Source organism: Primulina tabacum, chromosome 3 (assembly GCF_025594145.1).
Source record: "Primulina tabacum isolate GXHZ01 chromosome 3, ASM2559414v2, whole genome shotgun sequence".
NCBI lineage: Eukaryota > Viridiplantae > Streptophyta > Magnoliopsida > Lamiales > Gesneriaceae > Primulina > Primulina tabacum.
In genome coordinates, this window is record NC_134552.1 from 13620097 (window position 1) to 13636315 (window position 16219).

Consider the following 16219-nt stretch of genomic DNA (forward strand, 5'->3'; position numbering starts at 1 on the left):
AGTTCAACAGATGAAAATACCCTCGAGTTTTGTAGAATTATTAATTGGTAAATATTTGCATGATAAATTTAAGGGAGAATGGTATTTCCAAAAAATTTAAGAAATTATTACGCAAACTCGAATATTCGAGCTCAACTTGAAATTATTACAAATGGGTTCTAATTTTCCACAAATCCAGTAAGAGCATGAGATCATATGTCTCAAATTTAAATGATGTCAGTCAGAATTGCTCGATGCATGTTCACATTCTTTGATTTCTTAAATAAAATATCATTAATTAATTACCATTATTATATTATTAAACACCTGCATTAGTAATTTAAAATCAGTAATAGATCTATATGTTTTTTGAGCTGGGGAGATGTCAAAATTGGGTTTCAAACTCAAGATCTCAACTTAAATTTGGAACTTGGGTACTACTAGATGAACTAGAAGTCATCGGTTAAAAATAGATCTATTTATTTTATTTTCAGATAGAGAGCTAATTTCTCACTAAACCGTATTAGAATGTATCCAAAACCCCAGAGAGCAAATAACAATCGAGAAGATGCACAAAGAGGCAGCAAAAATTTGACAATCTGCTGTCCACATTTGTAAAACGCTACAATCTATAAGTTATACAAGGAGATAGATATTACAGTGAAGCCAAAGTTATATATAATTACCCTTGCACGGAAAAGAAACAAAGATGAACATGTATACCAAAAGCCCAATTAATCATGATAAATTAAACTCCAATAGCATCAATGTGGAGTCACTTTCCAGATTCTTCGACAGCATTAACCAATTCGTACTCAACCAAGGAAAGATTGTTGTCCTCTTTGACCACAAATTTTGCAGGCTCCGTGACTTCAATAAGACCCCATTTATCAACAGCTAGCCTCATGGACCCCTTGAACATATCAACCTTTGCATTCCGTAGTATCACAGTATTACCTGGCTGCATCAACTCGACTGCAAGAAAATTGCAACTTTTCATTGAAAAAAATGGATACATAATTCGCAAAGAAGTTTATATCCTTAAACTGGAAATGCTTTTAAAAAACACCATCGCATCAAGAACTAAAAGCATTTGCATTCTGAATTGATCAACACAAAGCACAACGATATAAGAAAAAAGAAGTGACAAAAATCAACAATTGCGATCTTCAACTAGAGTCACAAAATCTGACAATTTATTTAGATCATCACAAAGGTTAAACAAAACGGATATGAAAGAAACCTCTTCCAAAATCATGAAGCAAAACAACAAAATTAAATATGGAAGGAGAAAACATCAAAGTCGTAAATCGTAATCTACTACTAGAGACAGATAAACCAAGCGACCAACCAATCAGGAAAGCTTCACTAAAACACAAATGTCATAAAAAAGATACTTCGCCCATACGCGTACACCTAAACATCCAAAAAAGATTACTGTCTCACCATAAATACCGAATAACTATCTCTGCTCACAACTTTCCAGATGAGAAGAGATGGATGGAACTATGGTTTGCAAGGCATTAGATCTGGTGCTGTGCTACTACAGCACAATTCGGAGACAATCACCATGCACAATGCTACTTCTAAGCAAAAAGGAATAGCATCCATCACACAACACAAATAACACTTAAGTGGATAAATTAGTTTGGTATATTATCGTAACATCAGAATCTGACAAAATTTATTGATCTCACTTGCGACAACTTGAGATAATAAATATGAAAATAAAAAATAAATTAGACATCGAGATATACGTGAAAAATCCCTAAAAATTATTAGGATAAAGACTACAAGCAAGATGAAAAGAATTTCACTGTAACATTTTATGGTATATAATCACTCACTGTGTTTTCAAAGACAATACACGTTTTCTTAATACAGGAGAACAAACACCTCGCAAATATTATACAACTAAGCACTCAAATGATAAAAGATGAGAGAAAACTCGATTAATGAATGATTTCTGAATGAGAGAAGGAGTTCTATTTATAGAGAGTTCTCGTCAGTGTAAAAACACGTATGAAAACACGTCTTCCCATCTGAATGCATCCGTTGTCAAATTTGATACACACCGAATAACTTAGCTCAATAATGATGACATCCAACCAATGCATTTCCTGTGTTGCCAGTTAGAAGGTGTAAATTTTGTCGGCAAAGAAATGATAGCAACACATGAAATGCATTGGTTGGATGTCATCATTATCGAGCTAAGTTATTCAGTGTGTATCAAATTTGACTGTATGCAATGTCATCATTATCGAGCTAAGTTATTCAGTATGCATTGGTTGGATGTCATCATTATCGAGCTAAGTTATTCAGTGTGTATCAAATTTGACTGTATGCAATGTCATCATTATCGAGCTAAGTTATTCAGTGTGTATCAAATTTGACTGTATGCAATGTCATCATTATCGAGCTAAGTTATTCAGTGTGTATCAAATTTGACAACTGATGCATTCAGATGGGAAGACGCGTTTTCACACTGACGAGAAGCTCTATAAATAAAGCTCACTCCCTTCATTCAGAAATCATCCTTTTATAGAGTTCTCTCTCATCTTATAACATTTGAGTGCTTAGTTCTATAATATTTGTGAAATGTTTGTTCTCCTGTATTAAGAGAGTGTGTTCTCTTTGGAAACACAGTGAGTGATTGTACATCATAAAATATTATAGTGCAATTCTTCTTATTTTGCCCGTGTTTTTTACCTTAATAATTTTTTGGGTTTTCCACGTAAATCTCGGTGCATAATTTATTCTTTATTTTCATATTTATTATCTCAAGTTGTCGCACGTAGGACCAACAAGTAGTATAACAAGCTTGGTTTAAAATTTCTTAAAATTCTGAGTATGCTCTGTGATTGTAGCCTAACTGATCTTCTACGTTAGAAAAGATTTTTTGAATTTTTTTTATAAAGGCGAGATTATTTTGTTTAGTCTACTAAATTGTTGTAGACATAATTGCGGACATGTACGAGATAACAAAGTTCAATGAAAACAATTTTATATTGTGAAAAATAAAGTTACAAGCAGTTTTAAGAAAAGATAATTGATTGGCCGCTATTGTAGATAGCCCTGTGGAACTGAAGGACGATGGAAATTGGAATGAGATGAATAATAATGATGTTGTCAATTTATAGTTGACTGTAGTAGACGAAGTACTATAAAGTATCTCTGAGATAAAAACAGTAAAAGTTATCTGGGATACTCTGACAAAGATGTAAGAGGTCAAGTCACTGCACATCAATTATTATGATACAAATGTATTGTTGTATCCTAAAAATTCTCTACCATCATCATAAAACTATAGTCAAACTGAAACAAAGTGAAACAAAGTAACATTGAATACAACTTCCAAAAAAACTTTGAATGAATAAGAATTTTAAAAGGCATGAAATTTTTTAAACTGCAGCATGCTCACTGATTTACCTCAAAAGCGACATTCACTCGAAATGTTAACACGAAAAGTTGAAAACCATCAAGTAAAGCAGATATATCCTCGAGTTACAAGTTCCCAGCAACAAATAGAAATTCTATAAAGAATAACAATTGAACACAAATTATTCTTCGAGTACGAAATATTTGGGATGTCTCCTTTCCTGTACTGGCATTTTCCCAGACCAAATTTCATTTTATTTATACGAGCCTTTTAAGCAAACAGGTTCCCAACTGCTGTTAATTTGACAAATATTATCACCACTCTGAAATAATCAACAAACACCTTTAGCATCGATCAACAATATTTGAAAGACTTTATGTCAATTCCACTGAATAATTTTTTTGTTTCAATGGGTGCACCAGCCATTGCATTTGTGTCTAGACACCGTAACGAATCATATATAACAAACCAGCACAACACACCATGGCAATTGCACTGTTGTGTATAATATTCCAACTCTATACAGGCCAAGAATTAAGAAACACCCTTTCTTCTTCTTCTTCTTTGAGTAAGGGAAACACATCTGATGTGATCCCGTTAAAATGGGTGAGCCGGGTACGGGGCTCCAACGGACCAAATCAATAATTTATAGTGTTGTTTAGGAAAATGAGCAAAGTAGATAACTTCGATCGTGACCTGCACACAATAAAAGGAACTCGTGAATGGGCGCCGGAGGGGTGTCCGGCGTGGCCACTCCGATGCTTAAGTCAGCAGGTTGAAGATGAGAGAAAATGGCGATATATGTGCGAATATATGTGAGTGCCAATGCTCAGGATTTTCCACCCTTTTTAAATGAGAAACATACCTGCTATTTATAGGAGGAAATATCATGATTACTTCGACTTTCGTGTACACCTACCACTCATAGCCTTTGATGTTGACTTTCTGTCCAGCCACCCTACCTCTGATAGCTTCTCTGACACGCCAAACCGCTGTAGTTCTGACAGATAAGAATGCCCATACCGATACACTCGAGTATGGTGCGCTTCTCGAGGTAGCCCGAGTAGAAAGTTCCCAGGAGCTTGCATGAGAGCCCGGGCTATGATGATGGCCCGGGAAGAAATGGAATGCCCGGGAAGCTGGCTATGATCTGGGCTTCCCATTTAATAAACCGGGTTAAAGACGACCCGAATCCTTATGGGGGTATCACCACCCATCCCTAAAATAGTCGGGCTAGAGCTTGACTCGCTGTCCCGATCAGTTATACTTTGTACTTTTGTTGAAACATAATTTAGAGTGTGTAAGAGCATCGGAGGCTTCAAATGTCCCATAGATGAAATGGGGTACCGGGGTCTGATACAACCCGGGTTTTGAATATAGTGTCTTTAGTATTATCGCGTAGTCCAAAGAGTGTGATTATTACCCATGCTTTAGCATTTATGCCGCCGAAAATCGTTTCATATTCCGAGGATCCGATAAGTCTGACATATTGACATTCGTGCACGTCCTTTCATATGCCCGGTACAATTTACGAGGGACATCTTGATCGTCCACGTGTATCTAGATTAGCGACAGAGATCTCCCCTCGCCCATATATATTAGCCCTCCTCATTTTCAAAAATTAATTTCAAATTCAAATTTGCGGCGAAGCTCTTGCAAATTTTCCTCTCAGCTTTCCGGCGTGTAAACTCCTCTATCTCCGGCGACCTGGTACCACTGCAACTAGTCCCTTCAAAAACTCGTAAGTTACTTTTCTATAATCCATGTCTAATTCTACTTCTTCCACCTCAGGAGCCAATGCGCGAGGCTCATCTGGGTATGAGTCCATCGCGATGCGCTCCGATTCCCCCCTTCTCCTCCTCGCCATCGTTTTGCTCAAACTTCTAAAAAGCCTGCAGCCCACCAAACTAAACCTTCTTCTTCAGGCACTTCACGGGTCCTGAAGAAGGACAAGGGTAAGGGCAAAGCCCGTGCTTCTGACCATCCTTCTATTGAGGCATCGGGAGTTCCTTGGTTCTCCTCAATGAGCAGCACTTTGCGCTCAGGGGCGGACGAGGAGCTCCGGGTTCTGGGTTCTATCCCTTCCGCTTTTTCCATTCTGATTCCCGGTCCTTCCGATAGAGTCAATAACCCTCCTCCCGGGTACACCACTTTCTTTCGGGACCAAGTCAGAAGTGGTCTTTCGTTTTCCCCTCCCTCCGTTTTATATCGAGGTTGCTGAATTCTTTGGCGTGCCCATTAACCAATTCCATCCGAATTCCTTCCGTATTATGGCCTCGGCCTATATTCTTTTCAAAATGAATAATCTCCTTATCACTCCCCTTATTCTCCACTATTTTTTCGTTTGTAGATTGGGAGATAATGCCTTCTCCCTCACTGCCCGGCTAAATGCCCGGTTCCTTGATGACATTCCTTCTTCCCAGAAGGGGTGGAAAGGAAGATTCTTTTATATTCGACTCCCGGGTCCTCTCTCCTGATTAACAGAGTTTCTTACTTCCCTTCCTCAACAACCCACCCTTCCCCGGGCCTACAAATTTGAGGATTTTTATACCCAGAGCCAAGACTTGGTAGAGGGCAAAAGATACTCCTCCTCTATCCTTATTTCCCAGGAGAATCAGGTTGCCTATGGGTTGAGTGCCCGGGCTGAAGACCCCATAGATCGGGCGATTGATGAGGCGGCTGGCTCGGGTTCTCAGCCCGGTAACTCTCTTTTCCTTGTCTTGTCTTTCCTATTCTTTATTTATGTTTCTTAGGTGATACCCTTTGTTTTTTCATAAATGCAGACAAGATGCAAGAAGCTTTCGCAAAATAGTGGGAGGCTGATCGGCTAGCCAAGGAGAAGAAACTGGCAGCACGGAAGGCTGCTGCTGAAAAGAGGAAACAAGCATCAGAGGAGGCGGCGGCCCGGGAGAAGGAATTAGCCCGGGCAAATACTGAGCCAGAACGGGAGGTGCCTTGCTCCCCGGAGGATGAAGAAGATCATATCCCCCTTCGGCAGAGGAAACGAAAGGCTACCACAAGCCCAGAGTTGATTCTGGTTGAAGATGATCAGGCAGGAGACCAAGGTTCTTCCCGGGCAAGCCAATCCAACACCCCTTCCCTCCAACAGGCCCTTCAGAAGCCACTACAAGAGCCCTCCCTATCCGAGCAGCCTACCCGGGCCAGCATCTTCACAGCAGGGGCTACGGCACTCGGGGTGAATCTTATTAGGCAGATGTTGATCCCTGCCGAGGAGGCTTTTCTGAAGAGCTCCACCCCGGGTCCTCGGTTCCTCGAGGGCTCAAACAGGCTTCTATCAGTAAGTTTCCTTACCCTTCTTTCCTCATTTTTTTTTTTTTTTTGTTTGTTTCTAACATCTTTCTTACAAAACAGGGCATGCAAATGCTGATATCAGCCTTCGAGGAGGTAGCTGCCATAGCTACTCGGCAGGCTCCCCAAGTCCGGGCTTCCAGAGAGATCCACGATCGCCTCCAGGGAGAGATTGCCCGGCTGAAAGGGCTCCATGAAGAAGAAAAGGCTGCCCTTCACGCCTCCCTGGATGTAGCCCGGGATGATTTACAAGAAAGTCTTGTCCGGGAGAAATCCCTTCAAGAACACGTCTCGTTTCTTGAAGGCAAGAATAAATCCCTGGCAGAGGGTATGACTGAGCAGACGTCCCGGGCGGATGCCGCGGAGGAGGCTCTGGCTGAGGCTGAGCGAAAGAGGGAGCAACTTCAGGCCTCCTTCCTCACCTCCCCAGAATTCAAGGCAGCAGTTGAGGATCGGGCTTATCCTCTTTTCAAGACTGGTTTCAACAAATGTCGCAAACAATTTGAAGAGGCCGGGCTCTTGCCTAAGGATAAGTCTAACTTCCCAGACTTTAGGCTAGCCATTGCATCACTTCCAAAGGCCGGGGAGGAGGAGAAAGAAGACTCCGAGGACGAAAAAGATCAGCCAGGGTCCACGCACCCGGACATAGAATAGGATTTGTACTTGCGTTTCTCTTCTTTTTCCTGCTCTCTCTTGTAATTCCTCGGCCTTCGGGCCTTCTTTTTTTTAATGAAATCTTCATTTTCCCTTTATCATTTTTGCAGTCATATCCTGATAAATCTTCAAAGACCCGAGTAATATAATTTCTTGTGTACAAAATAATTAGGAAATTTTCCAAGTGTTGTGATTTAACCGATAACTTCAAATGAGTACCCGGGATCTTGATCCGGGATTTAGATTGATCGAGGTGTGGTGCTCCGAGCCAGGGTGTAGTACCCTGGGCTTTTGAATAACCAAGGTGCGGAGCCTTGGGCCGGGGAGCATGTCCCGGGACTTGAGAATGGTCGAGGTGCGGAGCCCCGAGCCAGGGTGTAGTGCCCTGGGCTTTTGAATAACCAAGGTGCGGAGCCTTGGGCCGGGGAGCATGTTTTGGGACTTGAGAATGGTCGAGGTGCGGAGCCCCGAGCCAGGGTGTAGTGCCCTGGGCTTATGAATAACCAAGGTGCGGAGCCTTGGGCCGGGGAGCATGTCCCGGGACTTGAGAATGGTCGAGGTGCGGAGCCCCGAGCCAGGGTGTAGTGCCCTGGGCTTTTGAATAACCAAGGTGCGGAGCCTTGGGCCGGGGAGCATGTCCCGTGACTTGGGAGTGGTCGAGGTGCGGAGCCCCGAGCCAGGGTGTAGTGCCCTGGGCTTATGAATAACCAAGGTGCGGAGCCTTGGGCCGGGGAGCATGTCCCGGGACTTGGGAGTGGTCGAGGTGCGGAGCCCCGAGCCAGGATGTAGTGCCCTGGGCTTATGAATAACCAAGGTGCGGAGCCTTGGGCCGGGGAGCATGTCCCGGGACTTGGGAGTGGTCGAGGTGCGGAGCCCCGAGCCAGGGTGTAGTGCCCTGGGCTTATGAATAACCAAGGTGCGGAGCCTTGGGCCGGGGAGCATGTCCCGGGACTTGGGAGTGGTCGAGGTGCGGAGCCCCGAGCCAGGGTGTAGTGCCCTGGGCTTATGAATAACCAAGGTGCGGAGCCTTGGGCCGGGGAGCATGTCCCGGGACTTGGGAGTGGTCGAGGTGCGGAGCCCCGAGCCAGGGTGTAGTGCCCTGGGCTTATGAATAACCAAGGTGCGGAGCCTTGGGCCGGGGAACATGTCCCGGGACTTGGGAGTGGTCGAGGTGCGGAGCCCCGAGCCAGGGTGTAGTGCCCTGGGCTTAGATAATGTGTCGGGGCCTCGTGTCTCCCGGACTTTCAACCTTTTTGCTCCTCCTGCTATACTAGTTTTATTAAAAATCAAATCACTAACCTGGAAATATTGAAACCGAATTCATTTCCAGTAGAGTGAAACTTCTCTTGGTTGAGCTAAATTAGGTGACTAATATAGCTGTATGCTACTGAGTGCATAGTAAATGATCTTCATGCCAATCAGGGATAGCTGCTGAGCTTTGAGCCCATATGAAATCCACATATAAGATCTGTGTGTCAAGTTGGTCGGACTTACTTTTGAATGGAAACCATATCTACGTCTTGAGCTCAAGTTTCCCACAGGCGGCGCCAATGATGTGATCCCGTTAAAATGGGTGAGCCGGGTACGGGGCTCCAACGGACCAAATCAATAATTTATAGTGTTGTTTAGGAAAATGAGCAAAGTAGATGACTTCGATCGTGACCTGCACACAATAAAAGGAACTCGTGAATGGGCGCCGGAGGGGTGTCCGGCGTGGCCACTCCGATGCTTAAGTCAGCAGGTTGAAGATGAGAGAAAATGGCGATATATGTGCGAATATATGTGAGTGGCAATGCTCAGGATTTTCCCCCCCTTTTAAATGAGAAACATACCTGCTATTTATAGGAGGAAATATCATGATTACTTCGACTTTCGTGTACACCTACCACTCATAGCCTTTGATGTTGACTTTCTGTCAAGCCACCCTACCTCTGATAGCTTCTCTGACACGCCAAACCGCTGTAGTTCTGACAGATAAGAATGCCCATACCGATACACTCGAGTGTGGTGCGCTTCTCGAGGTAGCCCGAGTAGAAAGTTCCCGGGAGCTTGCATGAGAGCCCGGGCTATGATGATGGCCCGGGAAGAAATGGAATGCCCGGGAAGCTGACTATGATCTGGGCTTCCCATTTAATAAACCGGGTTAAAGACGACCCGGATCCTTATGGGGGTATCAACATCTATATCTCAAAAGCCACCGATGAATCCAAACAACCTTCAAGCTTAAGACTTCAACATCAGACTTAAAAGAGTCATAGCATCCAACGTAAACACGCGAAACAATGGACACGATGTATTATCAGAAACATATTTCCTGACTACCAGCAGGCGCATTTAGTACTCGATTGCGTTAATGGAACAAGACTATGCGTGCGCGTGCATGATATAATCAAGGAGAGCAGACCTTGATTGTCACGAGCAGTGTAGAGTATAGAGCCGGTTTCATCGCCGACGAGGCATTCCGCGATTTTGAGACTCTGGTCTCGGCCTCCAGGGAGAGCCGAATTGCGTGACGCCCTATTGACAACGGTATTTGAGCTTATCACTTTAACAACTATGGTGTGCCCAGATGTCTCCGGTTTCAGAGAATCGATTTTGACAAACACAGGCTGTCGCAGCTGAGGTTTCTGTGCGGAGGGCGCGGCACCACCTTGTTGCTTCGTTGCTTTCGGAGGGGCCATGAGATCTGAGATGAGCAGAAATGGGGGAAATTAACTATTTGATTCGAAATTGTACAAATGGCGACAAACCTCAGCCCTAATTTGCTGTTAATGCCATCAAAATTCCAATGTTCGCCTACACTGGATGCTCGTTATTTACCCGACGTAGTTTTGATATCATAAACAGACATCTTTCAACAATATCTTATTTTTTACGATAAGTACATCGATAAAAATTTGTTTGAGACGGTCTTCTATGAAAAAATATTATTTTTTATACGAATAATATTACTTTTTTTGTGAATATCGATAGAGTTGACCCGTTCAAGATTTGAATATTGAAAAGAAAAATCCATGGCTCAAACTTTTAGCATACTTGCGTTTATTTTTTCATTTTTTGATCATTATACTTGCGAAATTAAAAATGACAAATCATCCTAATAACTTAAAAGACATCCACCAAAGTACAAAAAAGAAAAAAAAAATTCCACTCTCGTAATTCATCCCACCATACCTATTATGTGCTTTTTTGACCTGGTTTCGTCACCTTGTATTAATGAGATAATTCATCGCCTTAAATAAAGAGAAGGATTCTTAATCCAAATATACTTTGTGATGGATCTTGTTTGTTAAATTATCCTGTTAATCAAATTAACGACAATTAACGTTGAGAAGATTTTATCACAACCGTAAGAATCGTGATTTTTCCGGACACAAGACTAACAATGATTTTATACAACCGTTGCTAATATTTTTTGTCAATTTTCTAGTGATTTATTTATACCTATAAATTTTAAAATAAGAAAAATCTTTTGCACTATTTTTTGTGCGTAAATTGTGCATGTTATGTGCGTTTTAATAAACGCACATAACATGCACAAAGGATTTAGAGGTTAAATTTTTTTTATTAAAAATTCACGAACTTGCACAACCATCTGCTATATTCCTCTCTCGTTTTTCATTTGATAAATAATTGTTTTTCAATTTTACCTGCACTTAATTAATGCAAGGTGGCCAAATGAACAAAATCCCTGAGCCACGAATCTCCTCTGCCCCTCTATATATTCTCCTCTCCAGCTTCATTTCACAGTATAAGTAATTAAACTACATTTTCAGCACAGAAGATCTATGGCTCCGGAGAGGGGTGAGAAGAAAGTCAGCAGTCCCGACGATGAAGTGCACTACCGTGGTGTGAGAAAGCGGTCGTGGGGGAGGTATGGGGAGGAGATCATTCAACACGGGAGAGGAGGCAGCAAGAGGATACGACGCTGCCCACAGGTTCTGTGGCTGGAGGGCTAAAACTTACTTGCCTCCGGAACCCGTGATGGCTGCCAGCCAAAGCAGCACCGTGGAGTCCTCCAAAGGTAAAAAAGCTTCTCCGGCGGCTCTGGTCCAGGCCTCGGTCTCGGCAGGCGCGAAGCTATTTCCTTTCCGAGATGGGTTCATCAAACTCCTCACCACCGCTGCTGCCTTCGACGGTTTGAAGATCAACCCCGTGCAGACCAGTATCCTGAAACATAGACAAGAATCCCGAAAGGAAATCGCTGACATGTTGAACGCAATGCAGTGTTGTGCCCGTGGCTGCGGATTACACTTGCCAATGTTGTCCGCAAACAGCGAAACTGACTCGTCCTCACCCCGTTGTCGACGGGGCTCCGGAGGTACCCACCCCTCCAATCAGTAGCGGAGTCAATCTGGATCTCAAACTCAGCCCATTGACGACGTTTGACTCAGTGGATCTGCGGCATTTTTTCAATGTTTTTCATTCATGTAGTCTGTAAACAACGGTGATAATTAATATACCAACAAGAAAATTTTCACAAAGGCTACGACTAAATCGGATCAAAGCAAAGTAAAGCAAATCCAAACTCCGGTCTCCATTTAAAAATTGACTTAATTTTCAAATTTATTTCTCATCGGATAAGATTTCGACTGGCTGACTCCAGCGCCCCGTGCATTTTTGCACGTGTGGTACGGACATATCAATTAAGATTATTTTACGTTATTTTGGGTATTTTTCACTTTATGATGGGATTAAAAGCTAGCGTTTGGATTATTATTATATATATCAACTTTTATAAAAGATCGTAAACTCATATGATCTAATGATATTGAAATAAAAAAAAAAATACTCACGGCGTTAACATATATTAAGCTTTTCAAGGACTTTTAACTGTTATTTAATGTTATCTCTTTACTTTTGTCATGAAAAACACTATTTTCTTTCTTTCTTTCTCGTTTTTTTTTCCTATGAAGATCGAAAGATTAGAGCTTTTATTAAAAGAAATTGGAAACAACTAAAGTTCAATTATCCAATAATATCAATCTAATCAACTTTAATCTGAGCACCGAAAGAGTCGCGACATTGATATATAACATCTTTATAAAGTAAAAACTTATGAAACATCTATAAGATTTTCAAAGATTTGTTTTCCAATTACGTACTCTCAACGAAAAATGGTTCATATATAATATCTTGAGCAGTTAGAGACAAATGTAAAAGTAAGTATCAACAAATATAGAGGTTTGACAATTATCCCCAGCCTCTCTTCTCAATTCAAAATAATTCATTATATTTTCGATTATATATATATATATATATATTTATATATATATATATATAGTAGGTCTTTTGTGAGACGGTCTCACGAATTTTTATCTGTGAGACAGGTCAACTCTACCGATATTCACAATAAAAATTAATATTTTTAGCATAAAAAGTAATATTTTTTCATGGATAACCCAAATAAGATATATGTCTCACAAAATACGACCCGTGAGACCGTCTCACACAAGTTTTTGCCATATATATACATACATATACATATATATAGATAGATATATATATAGCTGTTAAGGGTAGAAAATATCTACAACATTTCCTACAACATTATTTATTACACTAATAATTTGTTACAACATACATCAAATTTCAATTATTTTGTAACTGCATCATAATCCACACAAATAAAATCTCTACAAGCTATACAAAAATATTACATAATATAATGTACATGAATTTACTCACATTTGGACAACCGACCATGCATGAATTGTATATGCTCCTGATATTGCGGTACCAATAGTAGGGGTGGAAAAAATACTGAAAATTTAGGTATACCGCACATACTATATCGACACATACCGAACAAACCTAAATTAACGGTATACTGATACTGTACTGAAGATATATGGTCTGTATTTTAAATGTTACCGAAATACCATAAATTTCATTATAAATTATGGTATTTTAAGATTTCAATTTCTATTTTGTTGTGTTGGGATTCAGACTTTAATCCAACAATTTGAGTTTGGCCTAAAAAAAACAAGGATTTCTCGCTTATCTTAAGTCTTCCTTCGCGTCTTTGCAGATTGCCTAACCCTGACTTGATTCTCCTCCAAACCGAGTAAGCTTTTGCATAGAGTTCGCTGGGAAGAAGCCAAGAACGTAGCAGCATATGTTTGTCTCGTACCGTTCTGAAACGCCATTTTGTTCTCCTAGAGTCCGCCACCATCTGGTTGTTCATTAGGAACAACCGATGTCGCCGCCGCAATGAGCTTTGAGCAGGGAGAGGGTGCTTGTCAAAGAGCCAAACTTTGGTTAGATTCTTGTCTATATGTATTTACTTGTTATATGTGTTGTGGTTTTATGGCTTCATTCTATTTAAGAACATAAGAAATGCTTTATGGCTTCCAGAACTTGAAAGATAACCTACCCTAAATATATAATGGTGAAATATGCTCTTGTCGAGAGTCTACATCCAGATTGGCCTTTCAATTTGTACTTGGTGATCAGTTTGTGTTGCATGAGGATGAAAAAGTTTTTTTTTTTTTACATATAACTTTGGTATCAATAGCACTTTACCGAAATTTCGGTTACACATAACCGAAATTTCGGCACGATATTGGCATCAGGTATTTCAATACCATATTTTTCGGTACAATATTCGGTATTTTTTGAAAAATTCGATATAACGTACCGAACCACTAGCTCCCACGTATTTGTGCCACTTCAACTTTTTTTTTTGTAACAATATTGCGTCAATTTTTTATTTTTTGATCTAAATTCTCTCAAAATATAAGTGTGACATTAAAGTCAAAGAAAATTACGTACCAGCGAACAGATTTTATATATATAATTTTTAAGTATTTGAATTTTCATGAACGTTATATTAAGATTGTAATTAGGAATATATTCAACATAATTGAGGAGCTTCTATCTAGTTTAATTAATTTAAAGAAAATTAATGTTTTTGTATATATTAGTATTTAAATTTAATAATGCCGATTCTCTCTCGGCCGTATATAAAAATACCTAATTTGATGTAAAATTCTTTCATTAGTTCGGCTGAGTAATAATTTATTGAAATATATGAGGAATTTATTGATTCTCAGCGATCCTCATTACGATAATTAACTATTTTTTGAACTCATTGAAATATAATTACATGGAATCTCGATAATGCAAGATTGAAAACCTAACCAAAAAATATAACGTATAAATCAAATATTCAAATCGTACGATAATCTGACACTTTGCCACTTCAAGTATTACATGTGTATTACTGAATATTTATTAAAGGACAATATCAATTAACTATTTTAGATTAATTTTTGAAATGGGTTTAATGAATTATACAAAAACTCTTGTAAAACGATCTCATTAGTCGATTTTATAAGACATATCTTCTATTTGTTTCAACCACTAAAAAATATTATTTTTTAGTATAAATATGACCATGGTTGATTCATCTCACGAATAAACATATTTGTCACCGAAAATTTGATAAATCCTGAATCTTTCACCTGTCCACTATTTATAAAACCAAACGGGCTTTTCGAATTCGCCCTCACTTGGCCCAATAATATGGCTTTTTGAATTCTCCCTCGCTTGGCCCAATAATATAGTAGTAATTCGTGACTTGGTTCTTTTATGTATTTATTACAAACGCCCCAGATATTATGAACTTGTTCCAAATATATTTGAATAATTAAATTAACTATATAGTATGTACATGAGACATGTCGACTCGCGCGGCATATCTGAGGTGAAAAATAATACTTTTGATATGATAAATAATAATTTTTCATGAGTCGGATCGGATAGTAAATTCATCTAAAAAAAGTGATAAGTGAGATCTCATACGAATTTTTGTGTTAATTATATAATGTTAAAAATGTATAATAAAAAGAATATTATAATTATCTTGTAATATATTATAGTAAAAATAAAAATAATATGCACACTCAATGCTAGGGATGTAATCGAGTCGAGCCGAGCCGAACTCTTGAATGTTTGAGCTTGGTTCGTTTATAATCGAGCCGAGCTCGAGCTTTATTTAACGAATATATGCATAGCTCACGAGCTTATTCAAGCTTTTATCGAGTTTAAAGAAGCTTAATAAATATGAATTATATATTTAAATTTTCATTAAATTAATTAAAAAGTAAATTATATATTTAAAGAAAAAATATGTTATTCTTATTAAAATGTGTAAATTTATTATAATAAATAAATTTAATAGATTTTTCTATATATTTCATAAATAATATGCAAAATCAATAAATAAAATATCAAAACTATTATTTTTCATCTAAAAGACTACTCATGAACTTACCAACGAACATGTTCACGAGCTAACGAGCCGAATACTGTAAAGCTTGAGTTTGGTTTGTTTATCTTAACGAGCCTCATTAAACGAGCTCAAACGAACTTTTATAGAATCGAGCTTCGAATAGCTCACAAACGATTTGGTTCGTTTACATCCATACTCAATGCACACAATTAGAACGTGCAGAGGATGGTGGTTATTTATGGTAAGAATTGTGTGTGGAGTGGAAACTTCGTTTATTGAAAAAAAAGGTAATTTTATTTTTGCGTAAAAAAAAAAGAACTCCCATTTTTCTAAATATTTTATTTAATTAATTAAGATTGTATTTTAAATAAAAATATTGTTAACAACCATTTTTAAATTTATATACCATAATTCACCATTTTTTATTTTAGTATAATATATTTTAATTTACTCCCACCACATATATTTAATTGATAATTCTCCCTTTCACTTTAAATTTGATTTATTAAATTAAATTTAAGAGAAATTTGCTTATTGGTTTAGGTCAAAATTGAAAAGACTTGGAGTGAAAGGTGCTATTATAATAATTATTATATAAGAATAAAAAATATATAATAAAAAATAATAAATATATAATAAAAAATAATAATATGATAATTATT

General features: G+C 38.9%; 2 protein-coding genes across 3 annotated transcripts; one reads left to right on the forward strand and one right to left on the reverse strand.

The window, feature by feature from the left end:
• Positions 1-548: 548 nt before the first annotated feature.
• On the reverse strand, positions 549-10177 carry LOC142540582 (uncharacterized protein At4g28440-like). Of its 2 annotated transcripts, XM_075646849.1 has the most exons (3): positions 10072-10177; positions 9726-10007; positions 549-954 (listed from the first exon to the last, which is right to left on the reverse strand). In XM_075646849.1, the coding sequence occupies exons 2-3, from the start codon at positions 10000-10002 to the stop codon at positions 755-757; spliced, it is 477 nt and encodes a 158-aa protein (XP_075502964.1). In that variant the 5' UTR covers positions 10003-10007; positions 10072-10177; the 3' UTR covers positions 549-754. The 2 variants fall into 2 exon arrangements, with proteins under 2 accessions (XP_075502964.1, XP_075502963.1); XM_075646848.1 differs by having other exon boundaries at positions 9726-10163.
• LOC142540581 (uncharacterized) lies at positions 3974-7583 on the forward strand. The gene is made up of 2 exons (XM_075646847.1): positions 3974-6656; positions 6731-7583. The coding sequence occupies exons 1-2, from the start codon at positions 6573-6575 to the stop codon at positions 7319-7321; spliced, it is 675 nt and encodes a 224-aa protein (XP_075502962.1). The 5' UTR covers positions 3974-6572; the 3' UTR covers positions 7322-7583.
• Positions 10178-16219: the final 6042 nt, after the last annotated feature.

What these genes read in the sequence shown, in the direction of transcription:
- LOC142540581 (XM_075646847.1), top strand. Translation starts at nt 6,573, where the DNA reads ATGTTGATCCCTGCCGAGGAGGCTTTTCTGAAGAGCTCCACCCCGGGT. An exon ending in GCTCAAACAGGCTTCTATCA is followed by an intron (nt 6,657 to 6,730) that starts GTAAGTTTCCTT and finishes CTTACAAAACAG; the next exon opens with GGCATGCAAATGCTGATATC.
- LOC142540582 (XM_075646849.1), bottom strand. Translation starts at nt 10,002, where the DNA reads ATGGCCCCTCCGAAAGCAACGAAGCAACAAGGTGGTGCCGCGCCCTCC. An exon ending in CACTGCTCGTGACAATCAAG is followed by an intron (nt 955 to 9,725) that starts GTCTGCTCTCCT and finishes ATTTTCTTGCAG; the next exon opens with TCGAGTTGATGCAGCCAGGT.